Raw genomic sequence first — 23,366 nt, 5'->3', positions numbered from 1 at the left:
TAACCTTCGAAGAGCATTGGATGTTTGGGCCCTCTTTGGTCAGGCGTCCGGCCTTCGCATTAACGCCCTCAAATCAGCCATTCTCAGCTGCACGGAGTCGGATTTGCAGTCCTTGGACTGGCAGGGTCTGGTTGTTCCTCGTGGCTCCATTGTCAGGCACCTTGGGTACCCTTTGGGTGTTGATGTTCCCCCAAAGCAGCTGCTGCAGTGGATTTCTCAGAAAATGGTGGCTAAGTTTATGTATTGGAAATCTCAAGCCTGGCCTTTCCATGTTCGTCTCAAAGTGGCCCAGACTATTATGTTGCCAATGCTCACATATTTCTTACCATTGTTGCCCTGGACTACTACGACTCTCAATGCTCTTACTCAGTCCATTCGTTTCATGCTATGGAAGAAAGACTCATTGCACGCAGGTATTTCCTGGATCTCTTGGTCGCATGCGTGCACTCCTAAACGCATGGGTGGCGGAGCTATTTTAGATGCTCAAACTCACATGCAGGCACTCCGTTGGTCGCTTTTCCGCGCCATGTGCTCGGATCATCATCCATGGGTCGATATAGCCCGTTATTTCCTTGAGGGCCAGGGGCTTCAACATGGCAATACTCAGATCCGGAGTTCTTGGTGGCATGTTCTTAATGCTGATTCGCGGTTCTCCAGCTCTTCTTCGTTGCTGCTCACTCATTTGGTGTGTTCCTGGAAACACGTCCTCCAGAAGGCCCAGTGGCATCCAGCGGAGGATCGCTTAGCTGCTGACTCTTTTCAATTGGAGTTGCTGGCAGTTTCCCGTTTACTTGCATGGGACGGTAAACAGGACCTCAGACCACAATTCAACCGGATGGCCCGTTTGGGTTTGTCTTCAGTTGCGGATGCCACCCTTGCCAGTCGCAATGTGCTTATATCTTTTCGTACAGCCAGGCGGCTTTTCAGGATCCCTCGTGGTTACAGGCCTTTATGGGAACAACTTTTGAGGGTGCTCCAGAGCAGACAACCCTTTCCTGCCCTTGCTTCGGTTCATCCCTGGCAAGATTGGGACCTACAAGGCCGGCTGACCTTAAGCAAAGCTTCTGCTAACCAAGTGTATCATATTCTGATTAAAGATCATCAATGGCTCGTCACCAAAGCGAATGCTTTATGGGGATTACGTAAATCCCGGTCATGGTGGAGGGAAACTGTGATGGCGGGCTGGTTGAACAAGACACCCTTCAAATGTAAAGTTTTTCTTTGGAGAATGATGGTTGGTGGTCTTCCGCTTGCTTCGGCTCTCTCCAAGCGACGAATCTCCAATGGCCACTGTTTCTTTTGCACCACTGCTGTGGAATCCGCCCGCCACCGATTTATTTCCTGCCCCCTCGCAAAGAAAGTCTGGTTATTTATGTCGGCTGTTTGGCAAGGAGTGGTTGGTCCCACCCTGCGCCCCTTTGATTGGGTTTTCGGGCAGCCCAAATACCCCGCTCCTGCACAGCCACATATGAAGCTCGTGTATCATTTTCTTCGATATTGGAGCTGCTGGCATAACTGGACCGTCCGGAATGCTTTCCTTTTTTACTCCGCCTATAATATTCAGCGGCATATTGCCAGGCTTAAGGGCCTCTTGTATTGGCAGTTGGATCTTCTTCGGCATTCTAATTTGCTCTCTAGGGAGGACTTACGTCCCTGGCATAGGGCAATTTCCTCTGCATCTTTGCCATGACGTTGTAACTTGTAGCACTTAGAATCTCTTCACATGATGACTTAGATTGTCGTCATGTATCTTGTAATCAAGTAATCTTGTATTTTTTTCGTAATTAATACAATTACCTTTTACGAAAAAAAAAAAAGAGAGAGGAGAAGCTATTGATCAGAATTTGTTGCTGTGGAGACGTTCAGGTGGCTGCCAACTAGTGCAGGAGACCTTGGAGATGTAGGCAACAGCATTTATGATGCCTACATATACACATGACAGCATTTAATGCAAACAACAGCAGTTTGACAACATTTGGGGCTGATAAGAGCAGACAACAATCAATTTTTTTGGGGTTTCCCGCCTGAAAACTTAGAAATTTCTCTCTCCTCAACATTCTCTCACTTTCTCCAGCCTATCTCAGCAAATCTTAACCATTTGAAGGAGTTCTCAGCCAAATTTGGTGAATAGCAAAGAAATTTCTGCTGTAAACACTAATTCGCAACAAAAATCAAGGTTTAGAAGCCGCCTTGGGACTCGTGCCAGCAATTGGAGGCATAGTATATTGAAATCAGCACCTAGAATTCAAGGAATGGCTAGGGATTTCAAATGCCAGCCCATCCCATTTGATTTGGGGTAGCATTTGGCGAGTCAAGGGTCCAATTGATACAAGTCCTCGGTGAAGATCAAGAGGCAAATTGCCCAAAAGGCTAACTTATCATTTACGGCAGCAAGGGGCTTTGGGATCAATGGAGGAGATTAACAAATCTTAGTTGTACTCCATCCAATTGCAATACAAGATAAAGGAATACCGAAAGGGGCACCAATTTGAGACCAACAAGGTGTCCAATGTCCAAGATTGTTAAGGTAAAGTGTGCATTTCAATTTTGTGAATTTGCTAATTGCTCTAATGAAGTGTTTGATTAGGATTTCACCACCCTTTCCAAGAAGGAAGGCTAGTTTCACACTAAACCTTCCATGGACTTTGATTCTCACACGTTCCTTGTCTCCCTTGAGGATACACTAGACGTGACCTTCACTTCTCTTCCGAGATGCCATCTATATCAAATACACAGCAAGAAGCGATTGAGCCCACTTTCCCAACCCACCAAACCAACAGATTGTGGAGTGTCCCTCCTCACTCATTTCAGAGATCAATGACATTGATCAAGACCCTACCATTCCTCCACTTGCATATCCTTCCATTCTAGCAAGGCATGTTCAAGCATGTATTCTCTCTTCCACTACACATTTCTACTTTCACTATCCTACATCTCTAGCATGCCTAATTATTGGTAGCCAGAATACCTCAAAAATAAGACAAAATATACAAAACCATACAAGCACTTTCATTGAAGTAGAGATATGCATGTTCTATGGTCTCATGAGGTAATGATACTTATTGCTTACGTTTCAATTCAGGACTAACCCTTATATAACCTATTGCTTTGCTCAGACCGAAGACTTGAATAGTTCAACACTCATATCCCTGTTAACACTGCATGTTGGCTTCACACTCGGACTCGCATGGAGGCTTCCTCTCATGAGATTGAGTTACAAGCTTCCTTGAGCTACCTTAAAGCCCATTCGTTTCAAAGGTTTGTAGCTGGATGTGAATCTCACTCTTCTTCTTTGGACAGGAGATGCAGCAGGTACATGTGAGAAAACAGGATGCCCCAAGTCATTCCATTTCACAGTAACACAATGCCAATGCATGTGTGATGCAAGGGGTTATGCAAAGTGTTATGCTCAAACCAAATGCTATGCACAATGCAATGGTACCACTTGAGCAATGCCCTCATAGATGAATTGTTCACTTGCCTAAGCACTCTTTTACAAGCATGATCATGAAGATGCAAACAGATGATGATACAAAGGTATGAATGAGTTAGTACAAAGACCAAGATCTTGTAAGTGAAGAGAAGGATACTTCAAAGTACATGACCAAGATCTTGTAAGCGAAGAGAAGGATACTTCCCCCTCTCACCATTAGATAAGCACCCCCTCTCACCACCACATGTTGATGTTGATGGGGGGAGGCACTGCTGTCATCAGCTGACCAGAGTACTCCAGCAGCTGCGGACGTCATCCTTAGCTGTATTTGCTGCTATATCAGGCCAACCTGCTGTGGAAGAGACACCAGCTGCTGTCACCTTTGATTCCACCCTGCATTTTCGTCACCGGAGGACACATACAGCTGCTGGACATCTGTGCTTTCTTGTGTGGCAGGCTGCCCTGCTGCTGCCCAGCCTGTTTTGGACAGTTGGCATAATCATTCTGATCTGCCTTTTCAGCCATCTGGACACCTACACTCAGACATCTTCAAAGACCGCTGCTCCATTTTCGGGACTCATTCAAGTGCAACGCACTCCAACACCCACTCCTTCAGCCAACTCTGCCCCGGGTCTAGAGACATAGAGGTTCAAGGCCCACTGATTGTATCATCTTCATCTTCATACTCAATTATTCATTCATTAGCATTTAGCATTCTACAAATTGGGTAGCAAGTATTGCAAAACCGCCTTCGTCAAAATTTATGTAAAAGTGTTTGATGCTGGCACAGACTCTAGGTGTATGGTGTCTAGATCAACTTGCTCTCTAGTGAAGAAGAAGTGGACTCCAACATGCTACACCCGTGGTGTGATGATCAGGTTACCAACAAGTGCTATGGCACTCTAGTTGTCGTAGCAAATCACAGTCGGAGAGCCACACAAGAAGTGTAAAACAACTAGTAGTCCCCTCAAGTAGACAGCCTCTATGATGTCATTAAAGAGGGCTCGATACTTTGCCTCAGTTGTGGAAGCAACCACCATTTCTTGCTTACAGCTGGACCATAAAATGGGAACCGTGCCCAAAGAAAACATGTAGCCACAGTGAGATCAAGAGGTGTTGGGATTTCCAGCCCAGTTCAAATCAGTATACCCCTACAAAAGTAAAACATGACCATATGTCAAACCATAAGAAAAAGTACACTGAACATATCTCAACACACGCATACAAGTAATTCAATGTGACATTTTAGGTGTACTGAAGTTGCATACAGTTTGAGAGTTCTCGTGCAAATAGGATAGGTACATGTGGGTCTCTCTCTGTTCCACATTTAAGATGACTGACCTTGGTCAATCGTATTTCTTGGGAATGGAGGTTGTTCAATCTAGGAATAGTATTTTTGTGTCTCAATATAAATACGCCCTTCAGTTTTAGTGGACCAATATTGTACTGATCAGACGTGTCATGTGTCCATGCCACTTGATCCCACTGCCCACCTATCTACGTATTTCCTAGGTCAGCCCTTCGATGAGCACACCTATAGATTTGTTGTAGGAAAATTTTGGTTGATTCATACTAGGCCCGATCTTGCATACATTGTTTCTGTAGTGGTCAATAGCATAACCAAAAGGCCCACTGGAAATTGCCATGGAGGCAAATTGTGGTAAGCAAGGTTGGAGACCCCATGTTGGGTGTAACCCAAAGGTGCATAGGATGGAGGCTAAGCCTCCCCCAAATATGCATGAGCACTACCGGAGACGGAAGGTGTAGAGGTCCTAAAGGTTGTGCCTATATTTGAAAAACCCCTTGGTGTGGTGTGTACGATGCCATGAAGCATCTGATAGGGAAAGGTGAATGGTGTGAAAGGTAATGGTGATGCAACAAAAGAAGTGGATGGGATCGCTGGATTTTGAAATGATAACACATTAAATTGATTTTAATCAATGGATAGAAATTGACATAAAGATGATGATGTGATATGCAATGAAGAAGATACACCATATGGCATACTCATTCTAACTTTGAGAAGCAAAATTGAAAGAAGAAAAGGAAAAAGATGAGTTACCAATTTTTTTCTTATAATAACCCCTTCTTGTATTAATATACATGAGTGGATCTTCAATGGGAGATTTTCCACAATCAACATATGGCACTCTACCTTTATCTTGATCTTTACCAAAATGCTACAAAGGTGGTGAAGCAAAAGAAATAGAAGAAGGGACAAAAGTGGAAACTTATATACCTTGCACTAAAGTAGGAGAGAGAGGCTAAAAGTGAGGAACGTACTCCAAATCTCTTTCTCCAAGAGGGGGGCCCATCCCGAATGGAGGTCTCAATAGCCTTGTAGCATCATTAGATATAGGTGCAGCACGTGATGAGAAAGAATCAAGTATACCTTTTTCACGTAGTTTTCGTTTAGAGACTTCTCGACAAAGCTCTTTAGACTTCCTGGCTCTATGAACCAAGGTCAATTGCAGCCCCTGATCAGTGATGGAATAATGATGCGCATTTCCAACATAGTCAAGAGGATCTCCGGTTGAGTCAAACCCTTGTGGAGTTGGCAATGAATACCACTCCTCCTCAATTCTCTATATAGGCTCCTTCGAGGACAGAGTAGGTATGGGAGTGTTCGATGTCATCTTCCCTTTTGTAATTCCTACTTCTAAGGTGAGCTTGTTGATTGAGGGTCTAGGTTTCTTTAGTGAGTACCTAGCTCTATACCATATAAAGAAATGCTCTACCACAAAAAACACAAAAATATATTGTATGAAAAATGCACAAACTAATAAAGAACACAATTAGGGTTAGGGTAACCTAGAGACAATGAACACAATGAACGATAATTAACAAATACTGAATAGAATACAACGCTCAATGCGGCAAATACACTATGCAGTGAAGAATATTGACTCTTGAACTCCTGTACCTTGAGAACTGAAGCAGAGAGTATGAGTTGGAGAGTGTGTCATACTTTATAGATCCCAAAATGCAACAAAGCAGCCTCCAAATATGTCTGACAACAACAAACACGGTAGTGGATTTTAGACCAATGACAAATGAGCAAAGAACATGGTTGGCACCAACATGAGTTGGGGACAAAGATGGCTTTCTACACAAAGCATCTTCTCCATACCACAAATGAACATGGATACGCATCTTTTCGATGGGATTGGATGTGTGATTGGCTCCTACTATGAGATTAGGAGCTACTTGCATTGTCTCTTCAAAGATAGATTTGGGCCACTATCAAGACTCATGGATTACACCGATCAATGATGTCTTGATCCTTTGTGCTCGAGATACAATGGCTTAGAGAGACTCTCCTCAAGATAGGAGCTCCAATGCACCAAGGACCTATCCAAATGAAACTTACAAATTAGTTTACGAGGAAGACCCAAGGGGCTTCAAAGCAACCCCAATCTTATTCTACATTTGGGAGGAGCATTGAGAAGGCCCCAACATAACCACAATCTTAGTCTACATCTGGGAGAAGCATTGAGAAGGCCCCAACATAACCACAATCTACATCTACACAAGGAACATCAACTGATTGAGTGGTCCAACTTGACCAATCCAAATGTCTTAGATCTTGACCCATGTATCCATGACACATGCATGGGGATACATGAGATTATAGCTCGAGCTAGGACCCATGTACCTCCATGATACTATTAGTCTTGGTCCCTATACATTAGGTTTTATCACTTGTAATTCTATTAACTAGGACTTTCTTTTAGCTTTTACCTCTATAGCTCTTAGCTTCCATGTATTATTTATTTACAAGCACTGTTTTTCAAACAATTACATACACAGATGGTTGTAACTTGTCTTATAGGTCACTTTGGCCTTTTGTTGACATTAACAAATCATTCATTTAATTTCATTTCTCTCTCTCAAATGGAGAGTTTCCACCCCTTCCAAGTGTCAAAGCACCTTTGAAACCATAATCTTTTTACCTAGTCAAATCTAGAACCACATCCCATATTCATCCTATTTCAACAAAGGAGAAAACTTCTCCCCCTATTGAACTTGTGAAGCCACACACTTTGTATCTGCAACGTGCATGACCTATCATTTTAGAAATTAGCAAATCACTAGCACTGCTTGAGGAACCCTCTTTGTGGATGGATGAAACATTCCCCTAGAATCTAACCTACACACAAGACACAACACAAGTCAAACTCACGATAAAAGGGATTGAACATTAGACTCGCCTCCCAACTATAGAACCAAACAGGCTTACCCTTGAGCCTAGGAGCTAGCAACACTCCGAGTCCCGACCACATCCCAAGGGTTGGTGTCCCATACAACCAGCCCACACCATCCCGATGTACGAATGCATCGGCCAACAGGCCAAGAGTCCAAGAGTGGCGATCACACAATGAAAGTGCATAATAGGGCATTGAGTCCTATTTATAAGACTCAACTGCCCTACTACCCTTAATGCATACGCACTAAGTCACCTCATGACCACTGTGACAAGTACTACTAGCACCCATCCAAATGTCCAAGGAAATAACAATGGAGGTGAAGGTGCATGTGCCCATGCAAGTATCTCAGCTAGTGGTGGTTGGGGAGAGGTGAACCTGTCTCAAGCTTCTTGGATGCCTGAGATGACTAGATAACAATTGTTGCCTCTTTGCAATCAAGAGCCAAGCATTGGCCAAGTGAAGCACTTGAAAGAACTTTAGATGGAGATGTCAAGCTATTTGGAGCAAAGATAGCCTAAGGTATACTATTATATTACCACTATTTAGAGATGGGCTTAGACATACAAGCAAGAAAATTGCCCTAAAACGCCCGTTAGAGGTGCCCAAAACACATTTCTATGGAGAAAACATTTCCCCTTGTCCAAAACAGCACTAGATGGCATTTCTCCTTGGATTCAAAACATCTCTCCTAAGGTTTCCCCCTTCAACTTGGTATTAGGAAGGCCAAGTGGAAATTTGTGGAAATAAGCATAGTTTAAGGCCCCAGAGATCTATATCACACTATCCCTTCAAGAGACTTACACAGTCTTTTGCTTTTCCTCCCTTCAAACTGCCCCTCCTTTTCTCTCTTTACACCTTTGACCATCTTCCCCTCTCTTCTCCAACCCCTTAATGATGTGACGTTTCCATTTCACTTTTCTCCAAAATTGTTGTTTTGAATCTATTCCTATTTTCATTTACAAGTTTCAACTATGGCTTGGGATCATTGACCATATTGCTGGAGCATAGCAGCAAACAGTATCATAATGTCTAGATGTGAAACAAGCTTCCTATGAATTGCAAGAGGTTTACTGTTTGGAACAGATAGATCTTCCAATTTCTGCAGACACCACTAATAAATTTTCTTGGATGGCAAGGATCATGTCACCACAAATAGCAACAATTCTACCTTTCTTATTGCCAAATTCACCAAGAAAAAGAGAGAAAGAAGCTTCTATTTATTACTGAGATGGTGGTATAAAATGAATTTCCTATAGTATTAATTCTGTAGGCAGTGTCTCGAAAAGGATTCCTACAAATATACAAATATGTAGCAAAAGTTAATGGCATGAGGAGGTAAATACATTAAACATGGAAAGAAATAACCTATTCGTCCACTATTTACAAAAGTAATGACAAATTCTGCCATATAAACAAACAACATCAAATATGATAGAACACAACCACTATCATTACCAATTCAAAAATATCGTGATCATAACATTAAGGCCCAATACAGTAACTTGGAGAAAATCAATAGAAACAAGACAATTTAAACAAGAAAATATTAATGGGATTTTCAACTACTGACCCACTTCCAAATTCAAACATTGACAACCTAAATAGCAAAAACTAGAGTCTAGTATATTACATCCAACACATGTCAAAATAGTGTGACGAAACGGAATGCACTCATACTATATCAGAGAGACAATAGGGTTTGTGGGGAGAAACACAATTTGTACAGCAAATACTAAGAAAAGAAAAACTCAAAGAAAACACAGAAGAAGATGATGAATGATGAATCACTGAATCATGCTAAGTGAATCAAGCTGATACAGCTGAGCTAAAGCTCTAAAGATGACTGCATTGTTGTGTCTCATCAGGCAGCAACACCCGAAGGAAATCTGCACTGTAGAGGGAGTGAAACACAGTCCTCCAAGTAGTAGGATATAGAAGATAATGCTGAAGATGAAGGACACCTATCAAGGGAGCAGAACGCAGTCCTTTGGTGCCATCGGAGTCAAGGAAGACGATCACCAGCTATGAACAAGAACTCTAGAGGATGAGGAATCACAGGGCAGCCTACCAAATGAAGGGATCTAACCCCAAATGAACCAGGAACTACAAAGCACAGCATGGATGGAATACCAAGTGCCCGAAGGTGGTGCCAATGCTTGGGAGTGCCCAAATTGCAAAATGCAGCCTAGGATGATGGCGCCTGGTGATGACGAAGATCACTTGATGATAGAGCAGCCACCTGACACATAAACGCAGCCTATAGAGGCTACAAACTATCAAATGCAAGTGTCTAGAGCATGTGAAAACAGACACCAGCAAGAAAGAGAGGTCGCCAGCAAGAGAAATCCAATCGCCACGTGATGGATGATGATGCCTAGTGGAGAGAGAGTGTCTACAGCCCTAAACGCATCCTGGAAGGTGTGGAAGACAGGGCACCTACTCAGGAAGAGATGGAGACCACAAACTCCAATGTCCTCCATGTGGGGTGTGAGCAACAGTGAAGAGGACGGAAGAGAGTGACAAAAATGTCACAAGAATGAGTGTGTGGGATCACAAATGGGTGAAGTCAGTGTCATATTTATAGGCATAGACCAAAACTAGTGGCACCCATTGAAGTCTCTCAGCTGGCACTCCGATCTCTCAAGTAGCGCCTAGAAAGCCTTTTTGGGGCTGTAAATGGAAACCAAAATAAGAATGAAGGAGAAGAAATGTATTGAAAGACTTGGTTTTTCAACACCCCCTCTCAAGCCCAAAAAGGAGCGAAAAAGAGGAGTTAGAGAGAGAAGAAGATCAACCCGAGGATCACAATGTTCCACCTATAAGGTAACATGTGGTGAAAAACAATAGAGATGATGAGTTGATAGAACCCAAAAGAGATGGAGACCACAAATTGCAATGTCCTCTATGGGGGTGTGAACAATAGTGGAGAGGATGGAGAGGAAGGTGTGGAAGACAAGGCGCCTAGCGCAAGAAGAGATGGAGACCACAAATTGCAATGTCCTCTATGTGGGGTGTGAGCAATAGTGGAGAGGATGGAAGAGAGTGGCAAAATGTCGGAAGGAAAGAATGTGTGGGATCACAAATGGGTGGGATCAATGTGTTAGCAGTAGAGTCATCCCCTGGACAGGCTATGTTAGGGTTTCTGCACAGTTAGGGTTTGGTACAGCAGTACGGCAGAGGACAGAATCCACGTCAGCAACAGGCAGAGTACAGTGCCACATCAGCAATCACGTCAGTGGACTGCGCAAGTGCCAACATGGCAGCCTGCAATGTAGTCGGCAGTTGTTTGGCATTATTTTATTGCAGTCGACTGCATTTAATGCAGCCGACCTGGTCATTTTTATGCCTTTTATTTTTGCTTTATATAGCAGTCCTCCAGCACATTGTTGACACATTATTTAGTGATTTCAGATTTTGATCTTGAGATCTGTTGGCTGAGACAAACTGTGCTCAAGCTGATGGAGATCGAGGTCATCAAGTCGGATACATACGCAGATATTTCCTCTGCCTCCTTGTGTATTTCTACACTCTTATACAGCATACTACAACGCAGATTTTCTGTGTTTACACTGTCTCCTTTTCTCTCTCTCTCCTCTCTGTGTTCACTCTCTGTCAGTCTTTGTCCTATGCTTCCGCACCGTTGCACTCTAACACAATGCCGCACAAATTGTCCTCCATGTGTGGTGTAAGCAATAGTGGAGAGGATGGAAGAGAGTGACAAAATGTCAAAAGGAAAGAATGTGTGGGATCACAAATGGGTGGAGTCAATGCGGCACAAATTGTCTTGAGTGGTGCCCACTGAAGTCTCTCAAGTGGTGCCCCCACTCTCTCAAGTAGCACCCAGAAAGCCTTTTTGGGGTTGAATGGAAACCAAAATAGGAATGAAGGAGACAAAATGTATTGAATGACTTGGTTTCTCAACAACACATACTAGAGCTTACATAACAATATACCAACCTCTAGAATCAAAGCTTATGTACTTTCACTTAGTGTCTTTGTCATTGTCAGTCCATTACACAAGATTGTTTTTATGAGTCCAAGCTTCCATCTTGGAACCTAATTCACTTGTGTAATAGTTGGTCTCTCTTTGTCTATGTCAACATGAGTCTTGTCTTCATCTTCCATCCTCCATAGCTCTTGCCATTCTCTAGATCCACACTTCTCATAGAGTGCCCATGAATGAGCATTACCTCCCATTATGAAATGTGAGACACTTGAGGGCAAAATTCAAATATCATCTTCAAAGTCACTTCCAAATGCTAGCTAAGACCCTTGATCCATTCCTACTATTGCTGATCTTGGATGGTGTTTCTTTCTTCTGATTTTTGGGTGGGGCTCTTGGATGGATAAGAAACGTGTTTTGAAGGTTAGGAAACATTTTGAAAATGTTTGGGATGTTTCCTAGTTTAGAAAAGTAGCTTCCACTTAAGGGGAGATTTTCATTAGAGATTGCCTACACTATTGAAAAGTGGTTTTCTTTGACGAACTCCCTCCTTACATCTAATGCCAAAAATTACAAGGTATGAGACAAGGGCAAGAAATGATGCAATTTTTTCATGAAGGGACCCTAGATGACTAGAGGATATACGTACCTGTGAGCTTTTTCAATAAAAGGGATGTTTTGCTTCTAGTTATAGCCACCTGCAAACATGGACAATTTGTACTTCAAAGCTGAGAAGCATGGCAGAATTACAAGGGACGAGCTTGACTTGATAGAATATGCTATTAATAGAGGGTGAGGGCAGGTGCTCATATGATTGGACATAGAACAATGATCTAAAATGAGCTTTCTTGAACTCGAGAGTGATGGAGATTCATGGCATATAATAGGCGGCCTCTATAAAGACTTAGCTGGGATCTAGGATAGTAGGGGGGGAGAGATCCATTCAGCCTTCATGATATGGTCTTGGATACATGGCGACTTGTGAAGAAACAAGAACAAGGAGAGGGAAAGGAACAAGAATTTCCACCACATATCACCATCATGAAAGGCGACTCTAACATGCAGACAAGAGAGTAGAAGGTGGGACTAGGATGGGAAGTTAGAAAACAGCCATTCCGTGTCACTATGCCTGGATATTCCTATCTTCAATACATAACTAGACTAGGGAGAAGGATCCAAATGACCAAGACATGGACAATCCCTATAGTCACTCAATGTTGACACAAACACAGCATTTTCAGCCCTTTCTCACAAATTTTTGGACAAGATTGGAGGAACGTTTTAGGCCAAGGAAGATCTCCTCTTGTGGCTATTCAGATATGGGAATCTAGAAGTAGGCACTTGGTTGGGTTTCCAAAGTGCAAGTGGCTTATCTAGATGCAGAGCAGCAAAGGAGACTCAAAAGCACTACATATGGATTTCAGTAAGGCTGGAGAGTCCCTCAAACTTGTCTTTCAAGGCACACATGCAGAGATGATAGTGATTTCGGGAGCACCAGCATGGATCACAGTAAAGGACCTACTTGTAGACATGAGGACTTGGGGGAAGCATCATCATTCATATTTAAGAACAACATTTCGAGCGTCATTCCCACTCTTAACTTTTTCGTGCAAATTGGACCACATGACACTATTGTAGATAGGACATCATTGGCAGCATTATTTCTTGGTGCATTTGAACAGCAAGGTGCAGTGAGGCTATAGAGCAGAAGCACATCTCTACTTTTGACACTCTCGCCTAAATATGGATGGACGTCAAAGCCAAATGGGAGAGATTAAGAAGGTGACTCAGAGCACATGAAGCAAAAGGCAAGAGGCCTCCTTACATACTTGAAAGTCTCGCCCTTTTTTCCACTTAAGAGCATCTCATAAGGTCTAGCATTATCGGCCACCAAATTGGTTGCGTTATTAGCATTATAATACACACCCCTTGCACAGATAGTCAGGGAGCTGGTGACACATACTTTTTCTTTCGTATTCTAGGACTTTGACTGAGTATCTACCTTACTAACGATTACTGATGAGATAATTAATTTAAGGAAATTATTTTCCTGGAGGAAAAAAACAAGTGCACTCTCTTTGTCATGGGTTTCTGATGCAAAAAATCTATAAAAGAAAGAAAAACAGACTGGATGCCTGATTTTACATAACTGCCAACATATTCCACTTCATACCTGATTTGATGATATTTTTCGAAGTACTCCATTCAACAAGTTTCCCGCGCCAATTCGAAGGGCTATTTTTCCAAGCTCAACTGTCTACCATGATTTTGGATAACAAAACCACCAAATTATAAATCTAATTTGACAGTATTATTGAGACCAACATACCATAATTTGCCCCATTTAGAAGCATACCTCATTGACTGCAGCATGTGCTGGAGTTTCCAATTTCACCAGTTCATAAACTCCAAGGCGCAATATCTGTCAACATAAGAGTTTATTCTATGTAACACGAGTTTCTTTTTGTGAGGGGGGAGAACAAGGAATATTACAGCATCATATGCTGCTACACATTATTTCTCACTCAAATTAAAGCTCAATGTGTAGCTATATGCCTTACTGATGTAATCAAGTGATAATGAGAAGACATCATTTCCACTTGCCTTCTGATTGTACAATGAGATTATGTGTATAAGCAAACTTACTGGAAATCTGGTAAATGGTTCTCTACAAACTTATTCCATATCTGAACCAAGATCTGAAACTTGCTACAAATCAAAAAATGTAAGACTATCAATGCAACATAGTGATTAAACTTTTCCCCACTCAACATTAACTCGTCCTAATTAGGGTGTTGGCATAACACCTACTCTTGCTGCAATAGAAGTGATGAGGCAGCCACATAGGCTTGTGACATTGAACAACTCGTGTGGACGTGCCTTCTCAATGAAGAATGTATGAGGTGTCACATTAATTATAGATGCTTGTGAAGTTGACATTGAACAACTCATGTCAAGGGTGCCTCCTCAATAGAGAAACTAATGAGGTGTCAATAGTGACATCATTTGAGTAATGGGCTTATGCCATTCAATGATTGTGAACAAGGGCCAACGCCAAGTAAGTTTGTCATGTGGCAAGCATGCATTCAACTTACTAAGAGACACAAGCAGCACAATTTGTTGGCGGCTCTCATAGATCGCAGAAAATCAAGATGTGTGTTGAGAAGAGCATGTGAAAATGCAAAAGAGCAAAAGGAAAACATTGATCTAGACATTGATACAAGGCTGCACACAATCAGCCCCTGCATGCTGTGGAGGTGGGTCAGTGAGAGCACCAAGCTGATGGTAGAGGATCTGTTTGAGGAAGATAAGTGAGAATGACTTGCTGGAATGATGATCAATGAATGTGATGGACGTGTAGAGGCATAGATTGGGCTGCTAATATGCATGAGAGGCAAGAGGAGGGTGACCTAATACCAAAAAGGATGGCACCTACCACAAATGGCAGCCCTGATGATAAAGAATGCCACCAGCTGCCCACGTGCTAAATGACAAATGCACTCCACTAAGTGATCAGTGTACAGTATGAACAGCAAAACAAGTTGGTGGATGAAATGGAGAAGAAATCCTAAGCTCCACCACAAACACCTAAAATGGAGAAGCTGACAAACAAGATAAACTAATAGACTAAGATGGTGACAGTGCTGCCAATGTCTTTGTTTCACTCAGACTGAGGCTCACAAGCAAGGGATGTACACGCAAGAAGACAATGCATAACATGCTAACACCCCCTCTCAGATCCTAAGAGTGTAGGAAGCTGAAAGAAGCTAAAAATCTGATGGATGATTGGACCATCTGAATGTCGATGAATATGTTTAGCCTAGCAGCATGACCCCCTCTCAGATCCTAAGAGTGTAGGAAGCTGAAAGAAGCTAAAAATCTGATGGATGATTGGACCATCTGAATGTCGATGAATATGTTTAGCCTAGCAGCATGACCCCCTCTCCAGATCAGAGCCCATAGGAGAGGCTAAAAGAAGCCAATGGGTGTGGAGAGACCTCAACTGAGTCACACAGAATGTATCCACTCAGGAATGGAAGAGCCAAGTCTGTGATCTGACCAGAAGCCGATAGCAAGGAGCTATGAAAGGTGTCATAAAACACTCTCGCCAAAGATAGACATCATGAACCAAAGGGCACAGGATGGGCATGCTAGCAGCAAAGAAGGGTGGCTCGGAGAAGAGGGAAGGGTGAGTAGCTTCTACCCCTCGAGTCAAAGGTGACCCTTGTCTCATCGAGAGGCTACAATCTGGGATGCAGCAAAAAGGGTGGCGGTCACAGCAGCAATCAGTCAAGTGATTCCCAATCCAAAGAAGTCTCTACATGCAGTTATTGCTGCTGGTGAGGCCACCACTGCAGAGACTGCTATCAGCGTCAGGATGATAAGGCAGGGTTTGGAACCTCCTAGCCCCAAAGGGAGGCCTACCTTGGTAGAGGAGCTCATGGTAGATGGGCTTGTGGACAATGCTTAAGTCAAGTTTTTTCAAGTATTTCTTTCCTGATATGTCTTTGAGAGGGGGTGTTGGAATTTTGTTGTGCCCACCTTCCATATCAGGCGCCCATCCACCAGCCTAACTGCAATAGATAGCATCACAATCACCCTTCTTCTCTGGACGACCCTTCAGGAACAGAATCAATGTCTCAATATTCAAGAATAAAGTCTATGATCCTATTTAGTATTTACATTTGAAAGGACTGTCTTTCCCTCTACATCTATGCTAATGAATTGTACCAAATCGGCTGGCCCCTATGTGAATCATTTGCATCAAAAAGTCCCCTTTGAGAACACCTTAATCTGGACTTTCTTTTTAAGGATTTTTCTGTACTCAGGAATATCTTACATTTAACAAAAATTATGGATAATAAACACGTTCTTTCAAAAGAATCCTTCAATCTTGTAATTTTTCAATTAAAAATAAGGGCAGTATGTACAGCTATTCCTTTAAGAATCCTTACTGTTAAAGGTAAGGTTATAAACCTCATGAAGTAAAAAACCAAAGAAAAGGGACCAGTAAATAAAAAGCTAAGATGATAAACCTCATGATTAACAGAAACTAACATGGACCAATGCCGGAGACTTTCTAGCTTAGTACACCGCATGTGCTTATGACATCTGCTATAATACTTCTCAAGACCCATTCAACATGGTAGATTGAAATAAAAGCAAAGACCTTGCAAAAGACACTAAAAGTTCTAGAGATATGAGGCACAACTGAACTAGAAGCTAAAAATTCAAAAAAAAATAAATAAAAAACAAAAAGAATAATTTCAAGATGTAAAACTCAGAAGAGTCGTGCACAACAAACTTCGAACAACCCATAGAATCTGAAATTTACTCTAAATTGACCTACCTAATAAGCCAGATTTAAAATGTGAATACCTGTTTTAAAAGAGGTTCCATTCGATCATACAAAGTTGCATCATAATAAGATCTAATCAGAAAGTCCAAATATCTTTTCCATCTTGTGACTCCTGCAACAAGTTCTGTAACCTATAAAACATCAAAAAGTTAATATACCGAGGTCATGATGAACTGTTAGAGTTTTAAAAACTACAGAAGTATAGCAATAGTTAATATAGTTTAATATGTCAATTGCAAAGTAGAACACCATTTTAAGAGTTCATGTTTACCTTGTTCAATCTCTTTTTGAGTAAAATGATATGAATGAAATATATAAACATACTAGAAGTGTGATGTTCAGTGTGAACATTAAACATCTCAAAAACACTGAGAAAAGTGCAACTTCTGTTGCTGGTCAATCTCATGAAGAGAAAGATAGTCAATTGAAGACTATTGTAATGATCTCCTGAAAAAGGTGTACATATCAATGGAATCTTCTCCAAAGAAGGTACACTTGCAAGATTTCCATATAGCCCACTGTGAGGAGGACAGATCGAAGCTCGGCTGAGAGTACAGTTGACAGTGTAGAGTGTGAGAGCATGACACCCAATGCAATATTTTGGAGTGTAAGTACAGATCGAAGCTCAGTTGAGAGTACAGTTGATAGTGTAGAGTGTGAGAGCACGACACCCAAGGCAATATTTTTTAGTGTAAGGTGCAAGTACAAAGTACAATCCTTAAACCTTAGGGTTGTAAGAGGGTGTTCACACCCGAAGAATGTGAAACACGATAAGTGCCTAAAACTGTGTGACATAAGCAAATAAAATAAAAGAAATAAAACTGGGGGGGAAAAACCTCTCGTACAGAGAGTAAAAGTGCCCCAAGGTCCTACTGAAGATCACCGCCACTCCTCTGTGAGCATAGGTGTGAGTCGAACCCAACAAACCCCCTTGGAGTGAAGAGTGATCAAGATACAAGGGTCATCCACCAAAGGAGATCAAATTTAATGCATTGTGAAATACTTCAAATTTGTCACGAGAAAGCTTTGGTGAAGATGTCTGCCACGTTCCTGGTGGTAGGACAGTAGACAAGGCTAATATCACCTGCATGTAGCCTCTCTCTGACAAAGTGATAATGGATCTCAATGTGTTTCGTGCATGCATGAAACACTCGGTTCCGTGCCACTGCAATGGCACTCTGACTATAAGTGAACAAAGGAGTAGGCTCCGTGATAGATACATCCAAATCAGCTAACAAGCATCTAAGCTATATGCATTCAACTATGGTAGTGAAAGCTACCTTGTATTCAACTTCACATGACGATGTGGCAACTGTGGATTGTTTCTTGCTAAGCCAAGAGATGCAAGATGAGCCGAAAAAAAAACAATTGCCACTAGTGGAGAGACAAGAATCATAATCACCAGCCCAATCAAAGTCACTGAGCATGTAAGTGTAGTGATCCCCCTTGGCATAAAGCAATCCAAGAGCCCTAGTACCCTGCAAGTAACAGAAAACACGCTTGACAGCTTGCCAATCTAACATGCGTGGCTAATGCATATATCTCCTCACAGCTGAAATTGCAAACTATATGTCTAGCCTTGTGTTGCATACGTAGATATTCCTAAGCCCCCCGAACCCCGTACGGGCGCCCAAGGCTCCCGGACGGTCATCTCTCGTGCTGTTTTCCCATAAGTTACATTCATTAATGTAACATTTCCTCCCCCTTAAGAATCGGTTTAGTCCTCGAAAACGATACTTGGGAGGTCTAACTGTAAATTGAGAAACCTTTTCCTTAAAGTACTTACTCGCTCCCATGTTGAGCTTTCTTCTGAATAATCTTTCCATTTCACCAGATATTCTTGATAAATAGTATGCCTTGTTCGTCTGTTACGAACATTTAAAATTCTTTCTGGTTCATATAAAATAGATTGGTCACCTAATAGCTCCTCAATGTTATCATTTAAGATTAGATTATCCATATCACCTAGCTTCTTTCTTAGCTTGCTTACATGGAAAACTGGATGTGTTTTACTACCAGCAAGTAGTTGGAGCTTGTAAGCCTATTTTCCCACCCTCTTAAGTATTGTAAAAGGACCACAATACCTGGGTGAAAGCTCATCATCCCGTTTTCATGGTTTTAGTTTGTTCAGGCACTTTAAGATAGACCAATTCCCCTTCCTCAAAGGAGATGTCTCTTCGGTGAGGATCTGCATAAGCTCTAGCTTGGTCTTGAGCTTTCTTAATATTTTCTTTAGCAAATTTTAACATACTATTCATATCCTCTAAAAAATCCTTGGCTGCCTGAACCTTTTTCTTATACAGTCCTACTGCATGAGGAGCTCTGGGCTGAAACCCATACATGAGCATAAATGGACTATATCCATTGGAAGAGTGTTTGGCACTATTATATGCAAGCTCTGCTATCGGTAAATACTCTTTCCAATTAGTTTGCCTTTTACTTATATATGCTCTCAACATATCTTCAAGGATTTGGTTAACCCTTTCAGTTTGCCCATCAGTTTACGGGTGTTCCGCTCTGCTCATGCTAAGTTTAGTATCTAACTTCCTAAATACAGCACGCCAAAATTGACTATCAAATTTTCTATCCCAATCAGAAACTATATTTGCCAGAAGGCCATACAATCGGTATATATTCTCTATGAATAATCTAGTCAATTCGGGTATCTTAACATCAGTTGAAGTTGGAATAAACCTAGCCATTTTGGTTAACCTATCCACAATCACCCACACAGAGTCGTGCCTCCTCTGTGTTCTGGGTAACGCGACAATAAAGTCTATGGAGATACTCTCCCATTTTCCCGAAGGAATCTCTAATGGATGGAAAAGTCCTCGCATTTTCAATCTTTCAACTTTATTAACCTGGCATTTATTACATTTGACCACATAGTCAAGGACGTCCTTATTCATTCCAGGCCAATAGAACTGCCTTTTAATGAGACTATAAGTCTTATTAACTCCTGGATGTCCCGCACTAGGGGTATGATGGCACTCAAAGAGTATTTGGCGCCTTATTTCTTCATCTTTCAAGACACATACCCTACCCTTCTAGAGTAAATAACCATTATCAATGGTAAAATTCTTCCACTTGAATCCCATTTGAGCAACCCCATATACTCCATTTCCTTGTTGAACATCCTTAAATGTTCCTTTCTCAGTGGAGGCCCTTCCATTTGGATCCCCGTTTTCAATTACTTTCCATATGTTGAAATATACCGGATCAACCTGGCATTTCCCTTTTAAGGATTCAAGCAAATCAAAAGAGAATTAAGTAAAACTCAATTCATTTATGATGGGCATTCTACTGAGTGCGTCAACCACTATATTGTACTTTCCTTTCATAATACCTTATCTCATAGTCGAACTCTTGGAGGAGTTCGGCCCATCTGGCTTTACGTTCTTATAGATCCGGTTGATCATTAAGCCACTTAATGCTTTCATGATCCGACAAGATCAAAAGTTTGACACCTTACAAATAGTGCCTCCATTTCTTCATTGCATGTACTATTGCATACAGCTCCCTCTCATAAACGGAATAATTCCGTTTTGCACGGTCTAATTTCTTGCTTTCAAAAGCAACCGGTCAACCCTCTTGTAATAAGACCGCGCCTACTGCCCTGTCACTGGCATCAGCTTCAACCACGAATGGTTTATTGGGATCCAAAATTAATAGTACTAGAGCTATAGCAATAGCTACCTTAAGTTTTTAAAAACTTTCAATTTGGTTTATTCCCCAATTAAAACTCTTCCCTTTCCCTTTAAGTTGGTCCGTCATTGGAACAGCTAACTTGACATAATCTTGAATGAATCTACAATAAAATCCAGATAAACCTAGGAATATTTGCAACTCTTCCAGGTTTCTTGGAGATGGCCATTCAATAATTGCCCTTGCTTTTTCTAGGTCCATCTTGATTTCCTCTTTCGAGATAATATGCCCCAAATATTTGACCTCTTGTGCGAAGAATTCACATTTAGTTTTCTTCACATAAAGGGAATGGGTTCTTAGCAATTAGAATACTAACCGTAAGTGTTCCAAATGTTCTTCTCTTGATTTACTAAAGATCAAGATATCATCCCAGAAGACTACTACAAAATGTCCTAGATAGGGCCATAACACACTATTCATCAGCTTCATAAGAGTAGCTGGTGCATTAATGAGGCCAAAAGGCATCACCAAAAAATCATAATGCCCATATCTAGAACGAAATGTCGTCTTAGGAACATCCTAGGCCTTAATTCTTACTTGGTGATAGCCTAATCTTAAATCAATCTTTGTGAAGAATTTTGCCCCTTGTAATTGATCAAAAAGATCTTCCGTTCTAGGGATAGGAAATTTATTCTTCACCGTTATTTTATTAAGTGCTCTATAATCAACACAAAGTCGCATAGAACCATCTTTTTTCTTCACCAATAAAATTGGCGAAGCCCAAGGTGAATTGTTGCCTTGTATAAACCCCTTATCAAGGTAATCCTTGATTTGTCTTTCGACTTCTTGGTGATGTGTTTCACTTAGCCTGTAAGGTGATTTAGAAATAGGGTCTATATCAATTGGGTGATTTACATCACCCCTATCTAGTGGAAGGCCACTAGGTAAGTCAGATCAAAACACATCTTTAAATTCATCTAACAAACCACTTAATTCATTATTTACATTCAACTCACAAACATAAGAAAATTGTTGCTTTATATTACAAGAGGTAAAAACGTCATGTACAAGAAGGGACCATAACATATATACCTCACAAGCTTCCTTCTTTATCAGCTTCTGAACTTCAAAGGAACACATCAAAGGGTTATCAGATACTTCATGTTCACCTTGAATCACAAAAGTCTTACCATCCCTTTCAAATTCCAGTGTATTATGATGATAACTACACTTTAGGGATGGTTCCAGCCCCCATAGCCACTCCCTCCCTAAAGAGATATCGGCCCTTTCCATATTCATAATCTGAAAATCAAGCTTATCTTTATATCCTTGGATCTCGATTTTCAAATTGGATACCGTTGTATCCCATATTTTGTTATCCTGGCCTTGCATCATGCGAACAATGTTTTGATGCTCACTCTTTTGTTGGGGAAGTTTCAACTTTTTGACAAGTGCATAATTTATGAAGTTGTGGGTGGTAGAGTCATCAATCATAACTCTAACCCTCTTTCCAGCTATCAATCCATGCACTCTAACTAAATCATGTGGCCCGAAGGTAGGTTGCCACATAGAAGTTGACATACAACACCTGTGTTGTACATCCTTGTGCAAGAGCTCTAAAGATTTATACTTTTCATACTCCTTTAATTCAAGGGTCTGCACTACATGGATTTGTTTCTCTTTTCCCTTGCCCTTGTCCTTATCCTTTCCTTTATCTTCCCCCTTCTTTCTTTGAGGGCAATTCCAAGTAGCATGGTTAGAGGATAGGCAATTGAAACACAACCTTTTTTTTTTTGCCTTATCAAAGTCATCTTGACTTAGCTTCGGCCGTACATATTGTTTCTTTTCAAAGGGTTGTTTCTTACCCTTAAGGAATTGCATTTTTCTTTTGGATTTGCCTACAAATTTTGAGGCTTCAAATTCCTCGGTCTTGGGCTCCGTATCAATGAGACTAGTGAGTGCACTTGGATGCGTATTATCTTCATTGATTAATGCAAATTTAATTGCTTCTTCAAGCATCTTGGGTCAACTCCTTTCACTTCCTTTTTACAGGCCTTATGTAGTCCCCTTGTGAATCCTCGTCTTTTGAAATTCATCTATTCTTTCCAATTTTAGGATTATCTCACGATACTCCTCGAGATACGTCAACAAAGGTCTTCTCTTTTGTCTGACAAAATCCCAATCTTCCCAATTTCTTTCCATTTCATTTTCAAAAATGAATTCTTTCAAAAAGACCGATTCAAATTGAGCCCAAGTTTCAGGTATTTTATTTGCCTCCTTTAAAGTTCTCCACCATTTATATGCTTTTGGCCTTGGCAACAAGCTGAAGCTGAAGCTTTGAGTAGAGACTGAGCTGACCTCAGCTCTGATACCAAATGTGAAAGAAAGGACAGAGATCAAAGCTCAGCTGAGAGTACACTTAATAGTGTAGAGTGCAAGAGCACAACAACCAATGCAATAATCTGAAGTGTAAGGTACAAGTACAAAGTACAAAGTACAATCCTTAAACCTTAGGGTTATAAGAGGATGTTCACACCCTAAGTACCTAAAACTGTGTAACATTGGCACATAAAATTAAAAAAATAAATCTAGGGGAAAAAACCTATTGTACGGAGAGTAAAAAGTGTCCCTGTGTCCTACTGAAGATCACCAACACTCCTCTGTGAGCGTAAGCATTAGTCGAACCCAACACCCACATTGCATAATATCATACCTGAGAGCTGAAAAGATAAGTGGATTGTCTCTTACCCACCCAACATTCAATCCTCACTAAGAGAG

The 23,366-nt window shown here is 41.3% G+C and overlaps 1 protein-coding gene across 2 annotated transcripts in view; it reads right to left on the bottom strand.

Annotated features, from left to right (window-relative positions):
• The window catches only part of LOC148035522 (NOL1/NOP2/sun family protein / antitermination NusB domain-containing protein), a 139,654-nt gene that overhangs the window by 77,722 nt on the left and 38,566 nt on the right, over nucleotides 1-23,366 (bottom strand). For both annotated transcript variants that reach the window (XM_087677476.1, XM_087677475.1), the window contains exons 3-5: nucleotides 16,964-17,074; nucleotides 13,941-14,006; nucleotides 13,758-13,841 (exon numbers count right to left, since the gene is read on the bottom strand). In XM_087677476.1, coding sequence (XP_087533602.1) covers nucleotides 13,758-13,841; nucleotides 13,941-14,006; nucleotides 16,964-17,074 — 261 coding nt within the window. The remainder of the gene's footprint in view (nucleotides 1-13,757; nucleotides 13,842-13,940; nucleotides 14,007-16,963; nucleotides 17,075-23,366) is intronic.

This window comes from Lygodium microphyllum, chromosome 5, assembly GCF_053477565.2.
Source record: "Lygodium microphyllum isolate KBCC chromosome 5, Lygodium_microphyllum_v1.1.10, whole genome shotgun sequence".
NCBI lineage: Eukaryota > Viridiplantae > Streptophyta > Polypodiopsida > Schizaeales > Lygodiaceae > Lygodium > Lygodium microphyllum.
This window is presented reverse-complemented; position numbering and strand designations above follow the sequence as displayed.